At 38.6% G+C, this 20,592-nt stretch overlaps 1 protein-coding gene across 1 annotated transcript in view; it reads left to right on the top strand.

Moving 5' to 3' along the window:
* Positions 1-20,592, top strand: part of LOC150089625 (cilia- and flagella-associated protein 43) — a 302,046-nt gene that overhangs the window by 97,942 nt on the left and 183,512 nt on the right. Inside the window, exon 7 of the mRNA XM_090390054.1 lies at positions 8,563-8,811. Coding sequence (XP_090246180.1) covers positions 8,563-8,811 — 249 coding nt within the window. The remainder of the gene's footprint in view (positions 1-8,562; positions 8,812-20,592) is intronic.

Genomic DNA, 20,592 nt, shown 5'->3' with positions numbered 1-20,592 from the left:
GTATATAATATCCTCATTAAATAAACATAGTAAATAAACTCATTAACATTGCACAATAAATACCAAATAAGTACCTGCTCACTGTCATAGTTGATTTTGAAGGTACTTTTGATACCATTTCAGCATCTTCATCCTTCCAAAGGATGAAGGATTGTTGTGTAATAAAAAAGGATTACACAATGTCAGAATTGGGCTTACTCAATTCAGTCAATGCCATAAATACCTCCGTCATAACTCCTCATTGGGTTCTAGTCTTCAAACCCAGCACTTTGCAGAACTGAAGCCTTTCCTGGTAAGAGCACTCTTTTGTCCCCCCTCCCCACCAATTATTGTTCTTCTCTACACTTTTTTTTAAATTTTTTTTTTATTTTGTAGTTGTTGGCGCATCGGCTTCTGTGGCCATAGTGCACCTAACAAGGTTTTTGCAGTACTTTGATCCAAGCCCGAGGCGGGATTCGAACCCGCGACCTTTGGGTTGCCAGGCAGGCACTTTACCCACCTGGCTAGCCCGGTCGGCTCTCTACACTTAAAACGATGTTTCCTAACCTCTATGCAGTACTAAAGATATGGCCTAACCATTTCTGTATATCATTCACATTACCCCATGCATTGTTTGGCAGCCACTTTGCACTTCTCAGAGAAACTTCATGCCTGAGTGCACAATTACCCCCAGATATTTTTCATTCTCCATTACTCTCGTTGTGGTACTACACAGTTCATATGTTATTCTGAGATTATTGCTGCCCATATGTAATTCCTTGAATTTATCAACATTAAACTTCAATCTACTTCTTAGCCCACTACCTAATTTTTTTAATCTTGTTGCAGTAGCATACTCTGATTACTGCAGCACCTTGCCAATCTTCGTACCATTTGTAAACTTAGACATTAGACTTGATATACCTTCACCAATGTCATTAATAAATATTGAAAACAACAATTATTGTTGTTTTTAGTATTTATAGGAAGAGCAGTGTCCATTGATAACCACTTTTTGTCTTCTCCCAATCAATCATCCCTTTATCCATAGCATCTCTTAATACCACACTGCTCTAATTGGTTTAGCAGTCTTTTATGTGGAACAGTGTCAAAAGCTTTTGTGAAATCTAAATATAAGATGTCAAAATTATTCTTTGTATCCAGTTCCTTTTTTACTGCATCATAATATCCAATCAGATTAATCAGACAAATTGCCCTTTTCATTAATCCCAGCTGTAACTGAAGTATGACTACATTCCTATCTAGATTGTCCTAGATAGGAATGTAGATGTGGATGAATCAGATCGGACCACTTAACATAGATGGATTCACTATTGATGATCATGCTCAGGTAGCTGACAAATTGAATGAGTATTTTGCATTTATATTCACACATGAGGAGTCATTCAATGAGGGGAGTGCCAGAAGTGTCTCAAATGCTAACAGGGAGCTAAGTGATTTTGTAATAACTGAGAGCAGAGTGGAGGAGAAATTGTTGAAGTTAAACATAAGGAAGGCACCTGGGGTGGATGGGATCTATCCAGTTATATTAAAGGAGGCAGCAGAGGAAGTAAGCAAACCCTTAGTCATAATTATGAGCGCTTCCTTGAACTCAAGGGAGGTCCCCATGGATTGGAGGTGTGCAAATGTTTTCACCAATTCACAAAGGGGGTTCAAAAGGTGACACAAGTTACTACAGACCTGTTAGTTTAACTTGTGTTCCATGCAAAATAATGGAATCACTGGTTAAAGAAGCATTGCAGGATCATCTAGACAAGACTGCAGTAATAGTTAAGACACAGCATGGGTTTGTTAAAGGGAGGTCTTGTCTGACCAATTTGATTGGATACTATGATGTGATCACAAAGGAACTGAATGCCAAAAATAATTTTGATATCATATACAGTCAGTCCTCGTATAGCACGATAGTTGTGTTCCTAGAAACCCACGTGCAATGCAAAATCGTGCAATATAAACAACAGGCCCTATGGGAAAAATAGGGTTAGGTGCCGACCACCCAAGATTGAACACACATTTGTAACCAAAACATTACCAAACACAATAAATAATCGTAATAAAATACTTACGTATTTTATTACGACTATTACTTAATAAAATATTGCTAATGCTTTTGCTTCTATCGTAAGCAAACTTGTTTTTTGTTTGATTTTCTCTCAAAACAGTTGACAGCCGTTGCATCTCTTCCAATTCTTTGTGTCTTAATCTAATGGATTTTAATTACAGTTTGAGTTGTTCCTGCTATGAAAGTTGTTTTTATTTTCTCTGCATTCTTTGTAATTCTCGGCGTTGCCTCATTTAGGTCTGTAGCACGTGCAATATCACATGGTCTTTCATTTCGCTCAAAGCGTTTCACAATTTCATATTTTTTTCTCTATCGATAGAGGCGGACTGGCCATAAGCCTTACCGGGGAAACCCCGGTGGGCCAGGGGCCGGTGTGATTTTGGCCATAAACCATAGTATGAGGCCAGTATAAATTTTCCCGCATAACAATTTTTGACCCAGTCTGCCTCTGTTTATGGATATTGCTTTTTTTTTTTTCTCTCTAAATCTGCAGTGTCTTCCCCAGGACGCTTTATTTTCATGCCTTTTAAGTATTTTACTCATTTTTAGGGAATAAAGCACAATTACAAAACGAGGAGGCACGCTTGATACACACATAAACAAAGCTGCGCGCGTGTAGCAACTGAATAAACAACACCGTAAAGGCAGAGATACACTATTGACACCTCGCATTTTACTAAAGCACATTTCTAGGGGTTACTACCATAAAACATTAAAAACAATTTCCAATTTCCAGTTGCGTTTCTGATAGTGGAATCTGTTATAAACTGGTAGTAAACTCGATCTAATTGCATTTGCGATTATACTGATAGCTGGAATTGTGTTGGTTTTTACGTTGTTATGGTGAAATGTGTTTCCCCTTCACTGATATAAAACACATAAATACATTTTCGGAATCTTCTCTTCATTCCTATCGTGTTGTGTTCAGTTGGGGTGATTCCGCGTTCGACTGCCATCTCTTGGAAACACAAAGGCGAATCGTGCATAAGCGAATTCGGTTCGTGTTATATAAGATATCGTTCCCCTATTTATAAATCGTGTATGATCGAATTTGTGTAATGTAAACACATGTTATACGAGGACTGACTGTACTTGGATTTCAGAAAAGCTTTTGATACTGTTGCACATGGCAGACTGCTCTACGAACTGGAGAGGTATGGCATTAAGGGTAAGTTGCTACAATGGATAAAGGGATGGTTGAGTGGAAGACAACAGAGAGTGGTTATCAATGGACACTGCTCTTCGTGGACAAATGTTGTTATTGGAGTTCCCCAGGGTTTGGTGTTGGGCCCATTGTTGTTTTGTATATTTATCAATGATATTGATAAAGGTAAATTAGATTTAATGTCCAAGTTTGCAGATGATACAAAGGTTGGCAGGGTTGTTAATGAGAGTATGCTACTCCAACTAGATCTAGATAAGTTGGGAAAATGGACTGAGAAGTGGCAACTGAAGTTTAACATTGACAAATGCAAAGTACTGCATATGGTTAGCGATAACCGAAGAGAAACATACCAACTCTGTGGTACTACACTCAACGAAGTGGAAAGTGAAAAAACCTGGGGGTAATTGTGCAGTCAAATATGAAGTTCGCTAAGCAGTGCAGACGAGCTGCCAGGGCAGGTCATAGAGTCTTGTCAGTGATATATAGGAATTTTGCTAGCAGGTACAGAGAGGTGATTAGCCCGTTATACAAGGTAATGGTCAGGCCACACCTGTAGTACTGTGTACAGGTCTGGAGGTGTCATTTTAGGAAGGATGTAGAGTTGCTAGAACGAGTACAAAGAAGGGCAACAAGATTGGTGAGGGGAACGAAGGAGTGCTCTTACCAAGAAAGGCTTAAGTTCTGCAAATTGCAGCACCTGGGGAGTAGGCACCTGTGAGATGATCTGATTGAGGTGTATAAGACCTTGAACGGGTTGAACAAGCTGAATGCTGATGAGTTTCTTCCTCTTGCTCAGACTTAGAACCTGAGGGAGCACAGTTTTATTTAAACTGTTTATTTTCACTTGTTCTGAAATTTGGGAGGGGAGCTCGTGAAATTTATGATAAATTTTAAGGGGATTCAAGATATGAAAGTTTGGGTACTTTTCCTTTAACCAGTGATTCTATAATTTTTCCTGAAATAGTAGTCAAGCTAACAGGTCTATTATTATCCATGTCACTTTTTGATTCTGCTTTGTGAATTGGAGATACATTCACACATCTCCAGTCCATAGAGACCTCCCTGAATTTAAGGATGCTCTCATTATTATGGCTAAATATTAGCTTATCTCATTTCTACCTCCCTTGTTATAACTTCATAGATCCCATTCCCCTCCCAAGGAAGGCACCTGGGGTGGATGGGATCTATCCAGTTATATTAAAGGAGGCAGCAGAGGAAGTAAGCAAACCCTGCCTTTTTTACTTTAGCTTCAACAGTTTCTCTTCCACATTGCTCTCAGTTTTAACAAAATAATTTAGCTCCCTGTTAGAATTTGAATACGTTTCCTGTACCGACGTCCCTAAAAATGTACATGAACTGTGAATGTAGAGGCAAAATATCAGCTCAGTTCTTCACCAGCAGACTAATCAACAATTAAACCATTGTTCATATCTAGTGGACCAATGTAATTCATCTCCTGACTTCACAACAATTATAAAGCAGTTATTAATCAGTCCAACTGCTTCTTGTCCAAATCTTAAGCGAGCATTCTGGTCTCTTGCCAGACTATTGGCTGCAACATTTGCCCATCTCTGTTCCCACCTCTGTCAAAACTAGATGGTTCTATTACCACTTTGGCCAAGGATAGATTTAACCTGCTAGCATCCTATTTTTTTTCCAACTCGTGTATTAATGATTTTAGTAAACCACCTCCCACCTTTCCCAGTACACTCCATTCAATGCCTCCTATTTTTTCCATCTAAAGGATGTCAGAAGGATTTTTTCAAATCTCGATGCTAAGAAAGCTCCAGGTCCTGATGGTATTTTTCCACTTGTTCTCAAAGCCTGTGCTCCTGAACTTACTCCTGTTCTGTGTCTCATTTTTTCATGTTCTTATTTCAAAGGTGTTTTTCCTTCTGCTTGGAGATTTGCTCATATCCAGCCATTTCCTAAAAAGAGTTAAAAATCAGTCCCATCCAGTTATTGTCCCATTGCAATTACTTCTACTCTTTCTAAAGTAATGGAGAAATTAATTAACCACTAACTCTTAAACTATCTAGAAACCTTTCATCTGATCAATGATCACTAGTATGGATTCCCTCAGTATTTATCCACTGGTGATATTCTGGCTTTTGTTAACCCTCTGTGGACAAATTCAATGGAAAAGTTTGATGAAACTCAAGCAGTTGCTCTTGACATTTCAAAAGCTTTTGATTGTGTTTGGCATAAAGGTCTTCTAAATAAGCTTCCATCATATGGTTTGCCAACTATTTTTTGTAATTGGTATCCAGTTTTCTCTCTGAGTGCACTCTGCAGGTGATGGTAGATGGCTCTCTGTCTTCTAACTTCTCTAGTAATTATGGTGTTCTCCAAGGTTCAGTTCTTTCTCCCACTCTTTTGCTCTTATATATTAATGACCTTCTTCCATTGACCAGAAATCCTACCTATAGTTTGGCTGAATGTAGCACATTGCATTCCACCTTCCAGCTTGAGAAACCTTGCCCTGCTCAAACAGCTAAACTTCTCAAATATCTTCAGTCCTTCTAAAACTCAGTTCTGTCTTTTATCTTGCAAAGAGGATTCTTCTGCTCCTATGCTTATCTTTGATGACACTCTGATTTTTAGTTAAGATCATATATCTCTATTGGGGATTACCCTGACTTCTAATCTCTCTCTTGGCATAAGCATATTACAAATATTGCTTCCTCTGCATCTAAACCACTGGGTTTTCTCTTTCGCTCTTGCCATTACTTTTCTTCCAAACAGCTGTTCACTCTGTACAAATCGCTAATCTGCCCTACCGGAATATTGTTCCCATATCTGGAGCAGTGCCCCAAAATCCTCTCTCAGGCTTCGAGATTCCATTCAAAAGAGGCAGTTAGGTTAATTAGTGACTCATCTCTAACAGAATCTCTCCACTCTCTGTTTCATAGATGTTCTGTTTCTGCTGCATGCCTTTTCTATAGATACTTCCATGGGCACTGTTCTTCTGAATTGGCTTCTGAAATTCCCCCTCTCTCTTCCAAAGCAATCTGAACTTGTGCTGCAACCAGTCAACATCCTTTTACTGTCCTTCTTCAAACTCACAGAATAAGCTTTTCTTCTTCCTCATTTATTCATTCAACTTCCGTTTTCTGAAACAACCTTCCTTCATACGTATTTCCTAAAAATTACAATCTACAGAAGTTGAAGTGTAATGTGAACAAATATCTTTTTTCATTTTCTGAACCTTTAATCCATGCACTGTACTAAGTACTATAGCCTCTAATACCTCTCGTGTTTGGGGTTTTCATTAAAAAAAAAAATCTTAGTAAGCCAGTGGAATATACTTCAAATAATATACAGGGTGTTTCAGTTAAACGTTTCAGAACTTCTAAGAGGGGTAGGGTACATCCTGACAACTCGAAATCATATAGCAATGTGGGGTCGGAAATGCTTTCCTGAAGCGGTGTTGTACACAGAAGCACCATAAAGAAGAGACCGTAAGTGAGAAATCGTTTTAATAATACATGAAAAGAAGCAAAAGGTGCATGGATTAAAGTAAGTGTTCGAAGTTTCTTCCACAGGCTACAATGCACGCCTCACATCTCCGACGCATGGACATCCGAACATTCTGGAATACTCCAGGCGAATTTCGAATTTCTTCGGCAGCTACTGCGATTCTTGCAACCAGCTCCTCAGCATTGTCAACAGGGGTGTCATAAACTAGCGATTTCATATGACCCCAGAAATAAAAATCAAGACATGATAGGTCGGGTGACCGAGCAGGCCAACGCACGGGACCACCACGTCCGATCCACTGTTGACCAAATGTGACATCCAGGTAGTTACGAACATCTCCGCTATAATGGGCAGGGGCTCCATCGTGTTGGAACCACATTGTCTGTTGCGTCGATGCAGAAATCTGTTCATCTCTCAAAAGTTGTGGCAATACTTGCTGCAGAAAGATCAAGTAGATAGGTCCGGTTAGACGACACGGTAACAGGTAAGGTCCGATGAGGTGATCTCCCATAATACCGGCCAATACATTGACCGAAAATCGAATCTGTGCTGCACGACGTCCTATTGCATGCGGGTTCTCGACCGCCCAGATATGGTCGTTATGCGTGTTGAAAATTCCTTCCCTTGTGAAGGATGCCTCATCGGAAAACAACACTTCAGCAGGAAAAAGGGGATTTGTAGCACATTTTCCAAGGTACCACTGTGCGAAAGCAATACGAGGTGCATAATCCTCCAGTTGCTGTGTCTGGACACGCTGCACGTGAAACGGATGCATGTCTTGTTCTCGGAGAATCCTCCAGACGCTGCAATGGGAAACCCCGACTGCGTTTGCTAGACTTCGTGTACTCGTTCTTGGATTCCCCTGTACATGCTGCAGCACATTCTGTTCGACGGCTGGAGTCCGTGCTGTTCTTACCCTGTCCCTGTCAGCTCTTTCAAATGAACCTCTCTCAGCTAACCTCTGGTGCAGTCTTGCAAAGAAATTATGACTGGGAATACGCCTCGTCGGATATCGTTCCGCGTACAAACGCTGTGCGGCTGGCCCACTACAATTTGCAGCCCCGTACGCCAAATGCATATCGGCTAACTCTGCGTTCGTGTAATCATCCATCCTACTAACTTGGCATTCTTGTTCAAGAAATTCGAAATTCGCGTGGAGTATTCCAGAATGTTCGGATGTCCATGCGTCGGAGATGTGAGGTGTGCATTGTAGCCCGTGGAAGAAACTTCGAACACTTACTTTAATCCATGTACCTTTTGCTTCTTTTCATGTATTATTAAAACGATTTCTCACTTACGGTCTCTTTTCTTTATGGTGCTTCTGTGTACAACACCGCTTCAGGAAAGCATTTCCGACCCCACATTGCTATATGATTTTGAGTTGTCAGGATGTACCCTACCCCTCTTAGAAGTTCTGAAACGTTTAACTGAAACACCCTGTATATGAACTTAGATATCCTTTTCAATAATAATAAAAGTAGAAGGGCTTTGTCTTTTCTTGCATTTTTATTAGTCAAACTACTTTGTATAGTCATAGCCAATTGTTGAATGTATTAGGATAAGGTTAGATGCTATCTGACTTCTTTTTGAGAAGCTCAAACCTTCCCACTATCATTTTTTTAGACATGACACTTCTGAATATATTGCAGTTGCTGAGCTGCCCTTCTATGAAACAAAGAAAAGCAGTCTATAAGTGATTAATTGGAGGTTAAATTTACGAATGTTAATTTAATAGGCATTCGTAATTATTTATATATCTCAACAAAATCAATATTATTGAAAGAATTGTGTAAAAACAAAGTAGTCTGTTACCAATACTAAAGTGGATTTATTTTTGTAATTTTGTCAATTTTAGCCACCTCCTTCGCCAGCATTTATGACAGAAAAACCAACAACAGAATGGACCAAAGAAGAACATCAGGAATCTAGAGACTATGAAAAGAAATTAAAAGAATTCTATGAAGAATTAGAAAAGTTTAATCGAAATCTCAAAACTGAATTAGAAAATCTCAAGATATCTGTGAAAGAAAGTGCAGCAGCTTTTGATAGAACCTTAGAAATATTATTTGAAGAAAAGCTTCTTACAGATGCTGTGATTTATCAGGTAATTTTATTCCTAGTTTTTCTCTTTCACCTATCAGATATTTCATATAGTACAAGCTTAGATATTCAATGCCTTGATGATTTCTACTATTTCTCTTTGATGATGACATTGTAGACATCATCATCATCAATCCTTGACAATTCTCTAAAGATAAAATTATAATCAGTTATGCTTTTCATTCTATTTAATTTGGACAATATTTGAAATTTTTCTGTTTTCTTTGGAATGGGCAAAATGCCAATTGCGCATACTGTTTGAGAAATATACAATTTCTTTATGCAAAATAAAGAAAGATTTAGAAAGATTTGTTGAACCTTTCCAAATTTTTCATTAAAATCAGACCAATAGAAATCCAACAATTATTATTTAATTTTTTTCACGTATCACACAGGCTTCCATATACTGTATATTATAGCTGAAAGCACTGGATGTTATGTGCAATACCATGTGCTAATTGGAGAAATGAATGGGTAATGTGGCAGATGTGTAAAAATGAAATGTTCTCAGTTTGCACACAAATGTTGTTGCTTTTTACTCATTTTTTTGTTATAAATCATGAATTATTACTCAGGAACTCCCTGACTTACATAAGGGTTGCATTCTGTGGAATGCTACGCAAGTCAGATTTTACGTAAGTCTGGGAATTTCACCATGCTTCTGCAACACTCGCTGAACTGAATTGATTGAATCAAAAAAGAAATGTTTGACGAACATGTAAATAGAATTATTTATGGTATTTATTCAATTTTTTATCTCATGTGCAGGAAAAATTACAAAACCGCGCAATTTAAAAAAAATTCAAAATTATAAAATTACAAAAAAAGAGAGGAGACAGGCATAATGTCAGTAAGTTTTACCTCTCGAGCATCATTGCCAGAATCGATGTCTTCAGCTGATAAGTACGCTGCTGCGGAGGTTGAGGGCTGTGGAGATTTAGAAGCCACTCAGTCTTATGAAAGAACATATTAATGGATGACTGGATGGGGGCTTTTTTCTTTTCATCGTAAATTTATTTGTAGCAAGCAAGCATATCATTCACCTTTCTGTTAACATTTAAGAATCGTTCGCTGTCAGGATCCATCTTCTGAAATCTTGCCATCCATTGCCATCTCTCTGGTGATGAAGCATCTCGACTCCTTATTTGGTTCATCTCGAGCTTTGGCAGCATTTTCTTCTTTCACTATCACTGCCTGTAAGTCAGCATTAGCATTAGTAGAGGCATATGATGCAAGAAAGCAAGATTATGCAGCATCAGCCAAAAAAAAAAAAAAAAAAAAACACTCCCATTTCACCCCTCCATTCATTCCAAGTACCTGTCCAGCTCAGCCTTAAATTTATTTAGGCTATCAACTTCCGCAACAAAGGATGGAAGTCTGTTCCACCAACCAACTACCCGCTGGCTAAAGGCAAACTTCCGCACATCTGTCATTCCTCAATTTGAATTTATGCCCTCTCAAATGATTATTCTGAGCAAGAGGAAGAATTATATCAGCATTGAGCATGCTCAAACCATTCAAGGCTTTATACACCTCAATCAGATCACCTCACAGGTGCCTAGTCTCCAGACACTAGTCAATAAGTTCTTCATTAGATAATTTCTTCTCTTTTTCTTCTATTAACTCCTCCACATCTTTGGTATCAACCTCCAACTGAAGCAGCTCTGCAACCTTGACAATCTTATCTGTAACCTCTTCATATGATTCGCCTTTTTCAAATCCTTCGATGCCTTTTATGTGCCGTGGGCACATTTTCTTTCAAGCAGCATTTAAACAACTTTAATAAGTTCTGCCCAGGCTTTATTAATGTTTAAGATGGCGTGGTAAATATTGTAATATTTCCAAAAGTCTCTTAACATAAAATTTTTCTCACCATCTACTGCAGATAATGCCTGAGCAAATGTTGTGCATAAATAGTATGTATGCTTTTAAATTTTAAATAACACTCTGATCCATAGGTTGGATGAGTGAAGTTGTGTTTGGCGGTAGAAATATGACTCTCACGTTTGAATTTAAATCATCTAGATGCATAGGATGTCCAGGAGCATTCTAATAGAAGCAAAATCTTGAAAGGAACGTCATTGATTTTAACAATATTTTTCAACCTTGAAATGAAGCAGCATTTAAACTCATCCTCGATCAGCAAATGTTAAAAATTTGCTGTGTTTAACATCCACCTTCATGAATAATTTTTTCCAACACACAAAATTTCTCTGCAGCTGCAGAATCGACACTGGCGACTTCACTGCATACTTTAATGTTGTGGAAACCAATGTGATGCTTAAACCACCTGTTGCTTGCCACGAACTTGGGTTGGGGTTCACCATACTTATCCTTAATATCTTTATAAATACTTGTCGCTTTTGTTTGAATGGTCATTAGACTCAGAGGCACTCACGTCTGAATCTGATTTTTGATCCATTCCTAGCAACAGCTATTATTAACTGTTCCATCTTCAATATAGCACCCGAATGCTGTTTTGTGATCACTGTTGATCTTAAGTGCATTGATCCTTTAACGTGTTCTTTTATATGCGCACTGTCCTTTAAAATAGTATTTGCTGTTGAAGCAGCGAGACCTAATTCCCTTGCAGTAGATGACAAATTTTGTCCTGCTTCATACTTCTTAATCATTTTCATCTTCATTTCTAAATCAATTTTCTTTCATTTCCTGGCACTGCCAGCACTTGCACTTTTCATTGATTGCTTTCCCTTAATCACTGTAATACGTAAATAGGAATGAAGAGAAGTTTCTGAAAGTTAGTTTTTTATATGATTGAAGATTTCAGTGAAGGGTAACACACCATAATAGCATAAAAACCCACACAATTGCAGTTATTGGTATTATTGCAAATTCAATAAGATCGAGTTTACTTCCCGTTTATAATTAGATGCACTATCAGAAAAGCCCAATAAACCGGAAAGTGCAAATTGTTTTTATTGTTTTTTTGTCGTGACCTCTAGAAACGTGCTTTAGAAAAATATCACAAAGGTGTTCAAAATTGATTCTTATAACGGAACATATGATAACTATGAAAGTGTAATGCCATTTCCATTATAAATATGACCTTTTAGAGAGATAAATAGCTTAGTAATATAGCGAAATTTTCAAGGACTTGGAACAAATTAAAAAAAAAAAAAAAAAAAAAAACAGTGTGTTATTGGGTTCATATTATGATATTTTCACGATACCTCCATTTATTTCTACGGGATGGAAAATACGTGTCCAAGATTTTTTTGTTTGCCTGGGCCAGGAAAAACTTACGTAAAGTCGAATTTCCGTAAGTCGGGGAGTTCCTGTATTTTCCAACATGCCTGTAATTTAATGCACTGAATATATCAGCTGACTTGTCTGTGATTTTTTGTTCTTTTTTTTGTATAGTTTTATAAAATATTTTATGTTTTTCTCTAATTATTTGCTTAAAAAAATTGATAATGTGCAGCTTACTTAATAATTAAGTATTGTTTTTTCTCAAATGGGTTGGATGTCAAAAAATCAGATTGGATGATAAAAAAAATTATTCCATTTTGTGAATATTATATATTCAAATAGAAAATATTATATATTTTTCATTCAAAATATCCCTCACCACTACATAATGCTCTACAAAGTATTCTTTTTTAGTTTATTGTTTCTCTAAAGATAAAATATCTTGTGCTTGAAAAAAAATTAAGAAAAAGCTAGGATACCCTCCAATTATTTCAAATACAGAGCAATGCCTAGTGAACAAAGCACAAAGTATTATTTCCATACTTATCTCATCCACTGGTGCCCCTGTACAATGTTTGAACATCACAGATGCATTTGGCTGCATTTCAATGGTTTGCCATGAAAATATGACCTTTTGGGTGTTGACAGGTGTGGCTGCTCCCTGAAAAAGTCATGTCTGTGATACCCTTATTCGTTCTTATTATTTTATTTTATGATTTAGGAGTATCTCTTATTTGTGAGTCTGCTTTTTGTTTTGAGTTGGATTCCTTCATTCTTTTTGTGTAACATAAATCGCAGCATCATGCCTCATCAAGGACTGAGGGCTCTTTCTATGGGTTAGGTTTCCCTTGTTTAATTAATTTGATTGGTTCATTAATTAGTTTATTTTTTTATGGTAACAGCACTAGTTACCTAATATCTAATATGCTATAACTCCAGCATTTATATTTAAATATTAACTATTATATATAATACATAATACGTTGGCATTCGAGGTGAGCGGACGCGCTTAGACAGGGCTCCTCAGTTAAGTGGTTTACTTTTGGATAGTGCTTTTAAATATTTGATTTCTTTAGATATTGTTGGATTATTTTGTTATAGGTTTTCCTGTAACTGTTTGATTTTAATAATATTATAGATATCATTTTTTAAAGTTACTTTCATTGATATTTATTTAATTTTATAATGGTAGTTATGAGATCTGCCTTAAACACGTCACAGGGTATTGTGACTCACACGGAAATAGCAGATGCCGATTTACGGGTGAGTAATGATTTAATCCGTTGTGGAACCTGTGGAATGTTTTCCAAGGTCGACCTGGTGACTAATCCTACCTCACCTGGGGATTCTTTTCTTTGTGATCGATTAAGGAGTGCACCGATCTTAAATTACAATTTGGTGCACTGATGGAACAATTTGAGTCCCTGAAAAAAACGAGTGCTTGCCCTCGAAAATAATGCATCTGGGAGCTCGTCAGGGATTCAAAACTCCAGCAATCTACCAAGTGATGCACACCCGATTCGAGCCTCAAAACAGAAAAACCAAGTGCAAACTACTCTGGTTAAAAAGGACATTGTTTTATTAGGAGACTCCATTGTCAGGGAAACGGGGAATATTTTTTGTAATAAAGATAGGTGAAGCAGAACCAGGGTATGTCTGCCGGGAGCAACTATTGATGATGTCACCAACAGATTGTCAGATTTTAAAGGGGTTAAAGAAAATATTATTATTCATGTGGGGACAAATGATATTAAGCGTACACGATCTGACGATTTGTTGGAAAAATACAGGACCATGCTGAGGAAATGTCGCGAGCTAGGCCATAATGTCTATGTGTCTGCAATTCTGCCCAGACACGATAGGAGGAATTATATGTTAAGAGCCTTATGGATTAACTCAAGACTTGAAGGAATCTGCAAGGCTTTAGGGGGTAAATTTCTATCAGCATGGCCCACACTTGTAGGTAGAAGGAATTTGTTTTGTAGAGACGGGATACACTTAAACAAAGGTGGTGCAGAGGTTTTTGCCAGTATTATTGAGGATACCTTAAAGGTTCAGGGAAACTGCTAGTTAGGGGGGATGTGGGTAATACTGACACACGTTTATCTGATAATATTGGTCAATGTAACTCTTGCACATACCTTAAGAGTTCTCATCTGTTATCCCAACTGGACGTATTATCTAGATGTTCTGGGGGCAAAGACGTTTCACATGAGCGGGTAGCTAATATCAGGGAAGAGAGCCTAAAAAACTTCAAGGGTTGTGTTAGGGTTGTTAAATATACAAGAACAGTAAATCTTAATTGTTTATACAGTAACGTTAGAAGTATCATCAATAAAATGAGCGAATTCGAACTGCTGGTTAAAACAAGTAACGCGGACATAATAGGGCTTACAGAGACGTGGTGCCATACGGAAATTAGCATTAGCATTAGTAGAGGCATTTGATGCAAGAAAACAAGCTTATACAGCATCAGCCAAAAAAAAAAAAAAAAAAAAACCCACTTCCACTTCACCCCTCTGTTCGTTCAAAATACCTGTCCAGCTGAGCCTTAAACTTATTTAGGCTATCAACCTCCACGACAAGGGATGGAAGTCTGTTCCACCAACCAACCACCCACTGGCTAAAGGCAAATTTCCGCACGTCTATCCTACATCTGTCTTTCCTCAATTTGAATTTATGCCCTCTCAGGTGATTATTCTGAGCTAGAGGAAGAATCCATCAGCATTGAGCATGCTCAAACCATTCAAGGCTTTATACACCTCTATCAGATCACCTCGCTGGTGCCTAGTCTCCAGACACTGTAATTTGCAAAACTTAAGCCTTTATTCTTAAGAGCACCCCTTTGTTCCATTCACTAATCTTGTTGCCCTTCTCTGTACTCGTTCCAGCAGCTCTACATCCTTCTTGAAATGAGGCCTCCAGACCTGTATACAGTACTCTAGGTGTGGCCTGACCATTGCCTTATACAAGGGAATAATCACCTCCTTATCCCTGCTGGAAAAATTCCTTTATATCACTGACAATACTCCATGAGCTACTCTTGCAGCCCATCTGCACTGCTCAGAGAACTTCATATCTGCCTGCACAACCACCCCCAAGTCCCTTTCATTCTCTACCACTGTCAGTGTAGTACCACAGAGTTGATACGTTGCTCTGGGGTTGCTGTTTCCCATGTGTAGTACTTTCCTTTTTTCAATGTTAAACTTCATTTGCCACCTCTCAGCCCATCTGCTCAACCTTTCCAGATCCTGTTGTAGCAGCATAGTGTCAGTAGTGTCCTTGACAACCCTGCCAACCTTTGTATCGTCTGCAAACTTGGACATTAAGCTTGATATACCATCATCAATATCATTTATAAATACAGAAAACAATAATGGACCCAACACTGAGCCCTGAGGGACTCCACTAATAACATTAGTCCACAATGAGCAGTGTCCATTGATTACCACTCTCTGTCTTCTCCCCCTCAACCACCCCTTTATCCATAGCAGCAATTTGCCTCCAATGTCACACTGCTCCAATTTGTGTAGCAGTCTACCATGTGCAACAGTATCAACAGCCTTTCTAAGATCCAAGTATATAATATCAAAGTTATTCCCTGCATCCAGTTCTTTTGTGACTGCATCATAGTATCCAATCGAATTGGTCAGGCAAGACTTCCCCTTAACAAAACCATGCTGTGTCCGAGCTATAACTGAAGTCTTGTCTAAATGATCCTGCAGTGCTTCTTTAACCAGTGCCTCCATTAATTTTCCTGCAACAGAAGTTAAGCTCACAGGTCTATAATTACTTGTATCAGCCTTTGATCCTCCTTTGTGAATTGGGGGTCACATTTGCACATTTCCAGTCTATGGGTACCTCCCCTGAGTCCAAGGAAGCTTTCATAATTATGGCTAAGGGTTTGCTTACTTCCTTTGCTGCCTCCTTTAATATAACTGGATAGATCACATCCACCCCGGGTGCCTTTCTTGTGTTTATCTTCAACAATTTCTCCTCCACTTTACTCCCAGTTATTTCAAGATTCTGTAGCTTACTGTTAGAGTTGAATACACCTCTGGCATTCCCCTCGCTGAATAACTCCTCATGTGTGAATGTCGATGCAAAATATTCATTTAGTTTGTTAGCTACCTGAGCAGGATCATCAACAGTTGACCCATCAATATCAAGTGGACCAATCTGATTCATCCCCTTCCTTCTAGAGTTTACATAAGTAAAGAACTCTTTGCTGTTTTTCTTTGCATCCCTTGCCAAGGATTTCTCGTAATCTGCCTTCGCCTGCCTAACCTCCTTTGTAACTTGGTTGCATATCAACTTGTATCTATCATAGGCTTCTGTGTCATGTGTTAATTTGTAAGTATCCCATGCATTTTTCTTCTTTGCCATATGCCTCATTAGTTCATCTGACATCCATTTTGGCCTAAACCCTGAACAATATTTCTTAGTTGGTATGTAAAGCCTAGTAGCTTCCAAGATAAGTTCTTTGAATGCTTCCCATTTTGAACTTGCTGTTGGTAACAATATCAGTTGGCCCCACTGTATAGAATTTAAATACTCTCTCAGTCCATCGTAGTCGCCTTTACGGAAGAATAACCCTTCCCTTTACCCCTAATGGTAGTTACCTCTTTGAGTAAATCCCACTTCAGCACACTGTGATCACTGCCACCTAGTGGTTCATTTATCTGCAGATTCTTAATGCATGAAGAATCACTGCTGATAATCAAATCAAGAGTATTACTCCCTCTAGTTGCCTCCCGAACATGCTGATGTAGAAAACAATCATCCAATAAATCCACAAAAGCCCTGCTAGTGTGTGAGTGACCATCCCCCAAATTCCAGTCAATATCTGGGAAATTAAAATCTCCCATTATAAGACTCTCTGATTTACTGGCCCATTCTATTTCCCTGTACAGTTTCTTATTATACTCATCAGAGTCATTAGGCCTATAGCACACTCCTACTCTCAAATTTGATCTCCCAATGCTTATGTCACACCAAACTGACTCAACACTGCACTGTCCAGCGATGTCGACTGGCTTCACTTCCTTGGTTTTTATGTGTTTCTTAACTAATAGCATAACCCCTCCCCCCTTCCTATCCTGTCTATCCTTTCTGTAGACGTTGTACTCCCCAAATTCCAGTTCTGCATCCTAAGGGATGCAGAACTGGAATTTGTCACACAGATATAAGTATCTGTGTGACACCATGTCTCTGATATCCCAACAATATCCGCCTTTGATGTTTTGAGCAATACCTCAAATTCATCAAATTTATTTACTAAACTCCTAGCATTGGTGTACACGCAAGTATACCTGCTCCTGTTTCTATTCTTAGCTACCCTAACACAACCCATGTGTTTACTTGTACCGCAATGGCTCCCAGCAGTCTCTGAAATATCATGCATCTTGTTTTTTAGGCTTCTGCTCATTCTAATAGAAGCAGTGCAAGAATCTCTTTCACCTCTGCCAGTGGATACTGTCAATCTATTGGTCTTTGTCTCCCCCCAAGCTAGCAGTTTTCCGACCCACCTAACACTGCCTCGATAGCATCAGCAAATATTCTTGCACCCTTTCTATTTAAGCGTATCCCATCCCTGTAGAAGCAATCTCTCCTGTTAACAAGTACAGTCCAGGCTGAAAAAAATTCTACCCCTTGAGCCTTGCAGTCTTTCCAGGTCCGAATTGATCGACAAGGCTCTCATCATATACTCCCTCCTATCATGTCTGGGCAGAATTGCAGACACTTTCAAATTCAACCCTAATTCTCGGCTTTTGTTCAACAGTGAACTGTACTTGTTAAGTAATTCTGCCGGTCTCCTACTCTTAATATCATTAGTGCCAACGTGTACAACTATATCACCTTTTGTGCCCTTAAAAGATGATATTCGCTCTACAACGTCATCAACCTTTGCCCCTGGCAGACATACCCTGGTCCTGTTCCTCCTATCCTTTTTACAAAGCATGTTCCCCGTTTCCCTGACAATAGAGTCACCAACAACTACTAGTTCCTTCGGGACCAGCGCATTCTGCCTTGGGGGTTGCCTCTGTGTCACGTGATGCCCAAGTGCAAGCTGTGGCGTTGATGTGGGCAGCTGAGAGCTTGATGGGCCCCTCAATTTAGTTTCTTCGAGGGCATCCTCCCTGTCCTTCAAGCTCTCATATAGGCCCACAAGAACACTGAGTTGTTGCCTGATATCGATACACTCCTTGCATCGCGCACACACAAAGACATCCCCCATGGCAGTATCATGTCCCGTACCCGATTGCTCTGCAAACTTCAAGCAAACAGTGCATTTTATAAGGCTGTGAGTCAGAGGACAACTGCCCCCCTCAGTTCTGCTCTGAGCCACAGCACTTCCATTAGCTTGAGCCTTTTGCTTTGCTGCTCTGGTCTGAGTCATGATTCTATTAATTTATTAATTAATTTATTAATTTATTTAATAAATTAAATAAATATTAATTTATTAATTAATTAATTAATTATGTTATTAATTATTAATTAATAACATAATTAATTATGTTAAATATAATTAATTATGTTACGTTTGTAATCTAAGTTGTTATATGTATTTGTTTAAAAGTACAATTTAACTGCTAACGAAGTTCAACTAACGCTATCTAGTACGGCATATAACTATCGTATCACAAAGGCGGGAAGTTACGAACGGTAAATCTACGGACACTTAAGTATTAATTAACTTTCAAATCTCGCTGTCTCAATTCAGAATAAACTAACGATCCTTACTAGGTCTATAAGCTACTTACAGAAATAATTCAATGTAAAAAATATTCAATCAAGCAGCTAAATATGGCTAAAAACTTCTCTTTCAGTGGAGTTGCAAACACGTGGATACCCTTACCACGTGTTTGCAAATTGGTGATGATGAGTTTCAGTACGGCTTGTATAATGTATTTAGGAAGGATAGGTTAGATAGAAGGGGTGGTGGGGTAATGCTTCTTATCAGAAGCAGCCTGAGTGCGACGATAGCTTTCCCGGATTCAGACATTTCATATGCTAGTATAGAGTCTGTATGGTGAGAGATAGTTGGAAACAAAGGTATAATGCGAGTAGAAGTAATCTACAGACCAGGTGATTGTGAAGATTATGACAAAAGCCTCTACATGCAAATGGAATGGGCAAGTAAGCGTCAATGCCTTATTATGGGTGATTTCAATTTGCCTCTAATTGATTGGAGTAAATGGGAAGGAAACTCGACATGGGGAACAAAATTTTTAAATCAACTAGATGACTGTTATTTGTATCAACATGTCAGGGAAAGTACTAGAGAAAAGAATATCCTAGACCTCATCATCACACATGAATCAGATGACATAACAGGGCTGACAGTAGAGGAACCAGTAGCAGGAAGTGATCACGGAGTTCTACGGGGGATGATGACGAGAGAGGTAGCAGAAGTAAAAGGCAAAGGAATGGGTTTTAATTTCAGAAAAGGAAATTACGATGCCTTAAGGTACTGAATGGCCTCTATTAACTGGGTAGATATCGCGCAGAGAATGAATACAATTGAACTGTGGTACATTTTTAAAACATTAATCACAGATGCCTTGAATTCGTATATACCATTAAAAAAATACTCCACGAGAAGGGTTCCAAGTTGGATGAATAGTGAAGTTGCCGCATTACTTGAGCAGAAAAAGGTGGCATGGAAAGGTTACAGAGCAATAAAAAGTACTGAAGCCTATAACAGCTACAAGGTGATGTGTAATAGAGCCACAGAAAAGGTTCGACAGGCAAAGGCAGTTTATGAGAAATCACTAGCAAACAGAGCAAAGAGGGGGGGATAAAGAATTCTTCACATATATAAATGCCAAGAAGAGCAGGACAAACCAGATCGGACCTTTACGTAAGGGAAAGGGGATAGTAATAAATACACCAGCTGCCGTTGCAGATGAACTCAACAGTTATTTTGCATCGATATTTACAAATGAAAAGCCTTTTGTGGCAATGGGAAATTGTGGGAGCGAAGTTAAAAAATATGTAATTAATGATATTGAAATTTCGCAAGATTATTTAATGAAAAAACTTTCGAGCCTACAGACCAGGAAGGCTCCTGGAGTTGATGGAATATACCCTATAATCTTAAGAGAGGCGGCAAGCGAGTGCATTGAACCATTGGGGCTAATTATGCGAGCATCACTAGACTCTGGGGAGATTCCCTTGGATTGGAAAAGTGCAAATGTATCTCCCATACATAAGGGTGGCTCTAAAAGTGAAGTTGGAAATTATCGACCTGTCAGTCTGACTTCAGTAGTAGGGAAAATCATGGAGGTAATGATCAAGGGTGGAATTCAGGATCATTTGGATCGAATTGAAATTCTCAAGGATACTCAGCATGGTTTTGTAAAGAGAAAATCATGTTTAACAAATCTGGTTCGCTATTTCGAAAGGGTCACTCACGAGCTGGATTTAGGGAATAATTTTGACATTGTTTATTTAGATTTCAGCAAAGCTTTTGACTCAGTCCCACATGAGCGGTTGCTTTATAAGCTGGAACAGGTTGGAATCACTGGGAAAATCCTTAGATGGATAGAAGGATGGCTTCAGGGCAGGAGGC

The sequence above is a fragment of the Mastigoproctus giganteus genome, chromosome 2, assembly GCF_048544385.1.
Source record: "Mastigoproctus giganteus isolate SK-2022 chromosome 2, ASM4854438v1, whole genome shotgun sequence".
Lineage (NCBI taxonomy): Eukaryota > Metazoa > Arthropoda > Arachnida > Uropygi > Thelyphonidae > Mastigoproctus > Mastigoproctus giganteus.
This window is presented reverse-complemented; position numbering and strand designations above follow the sequence as displayed.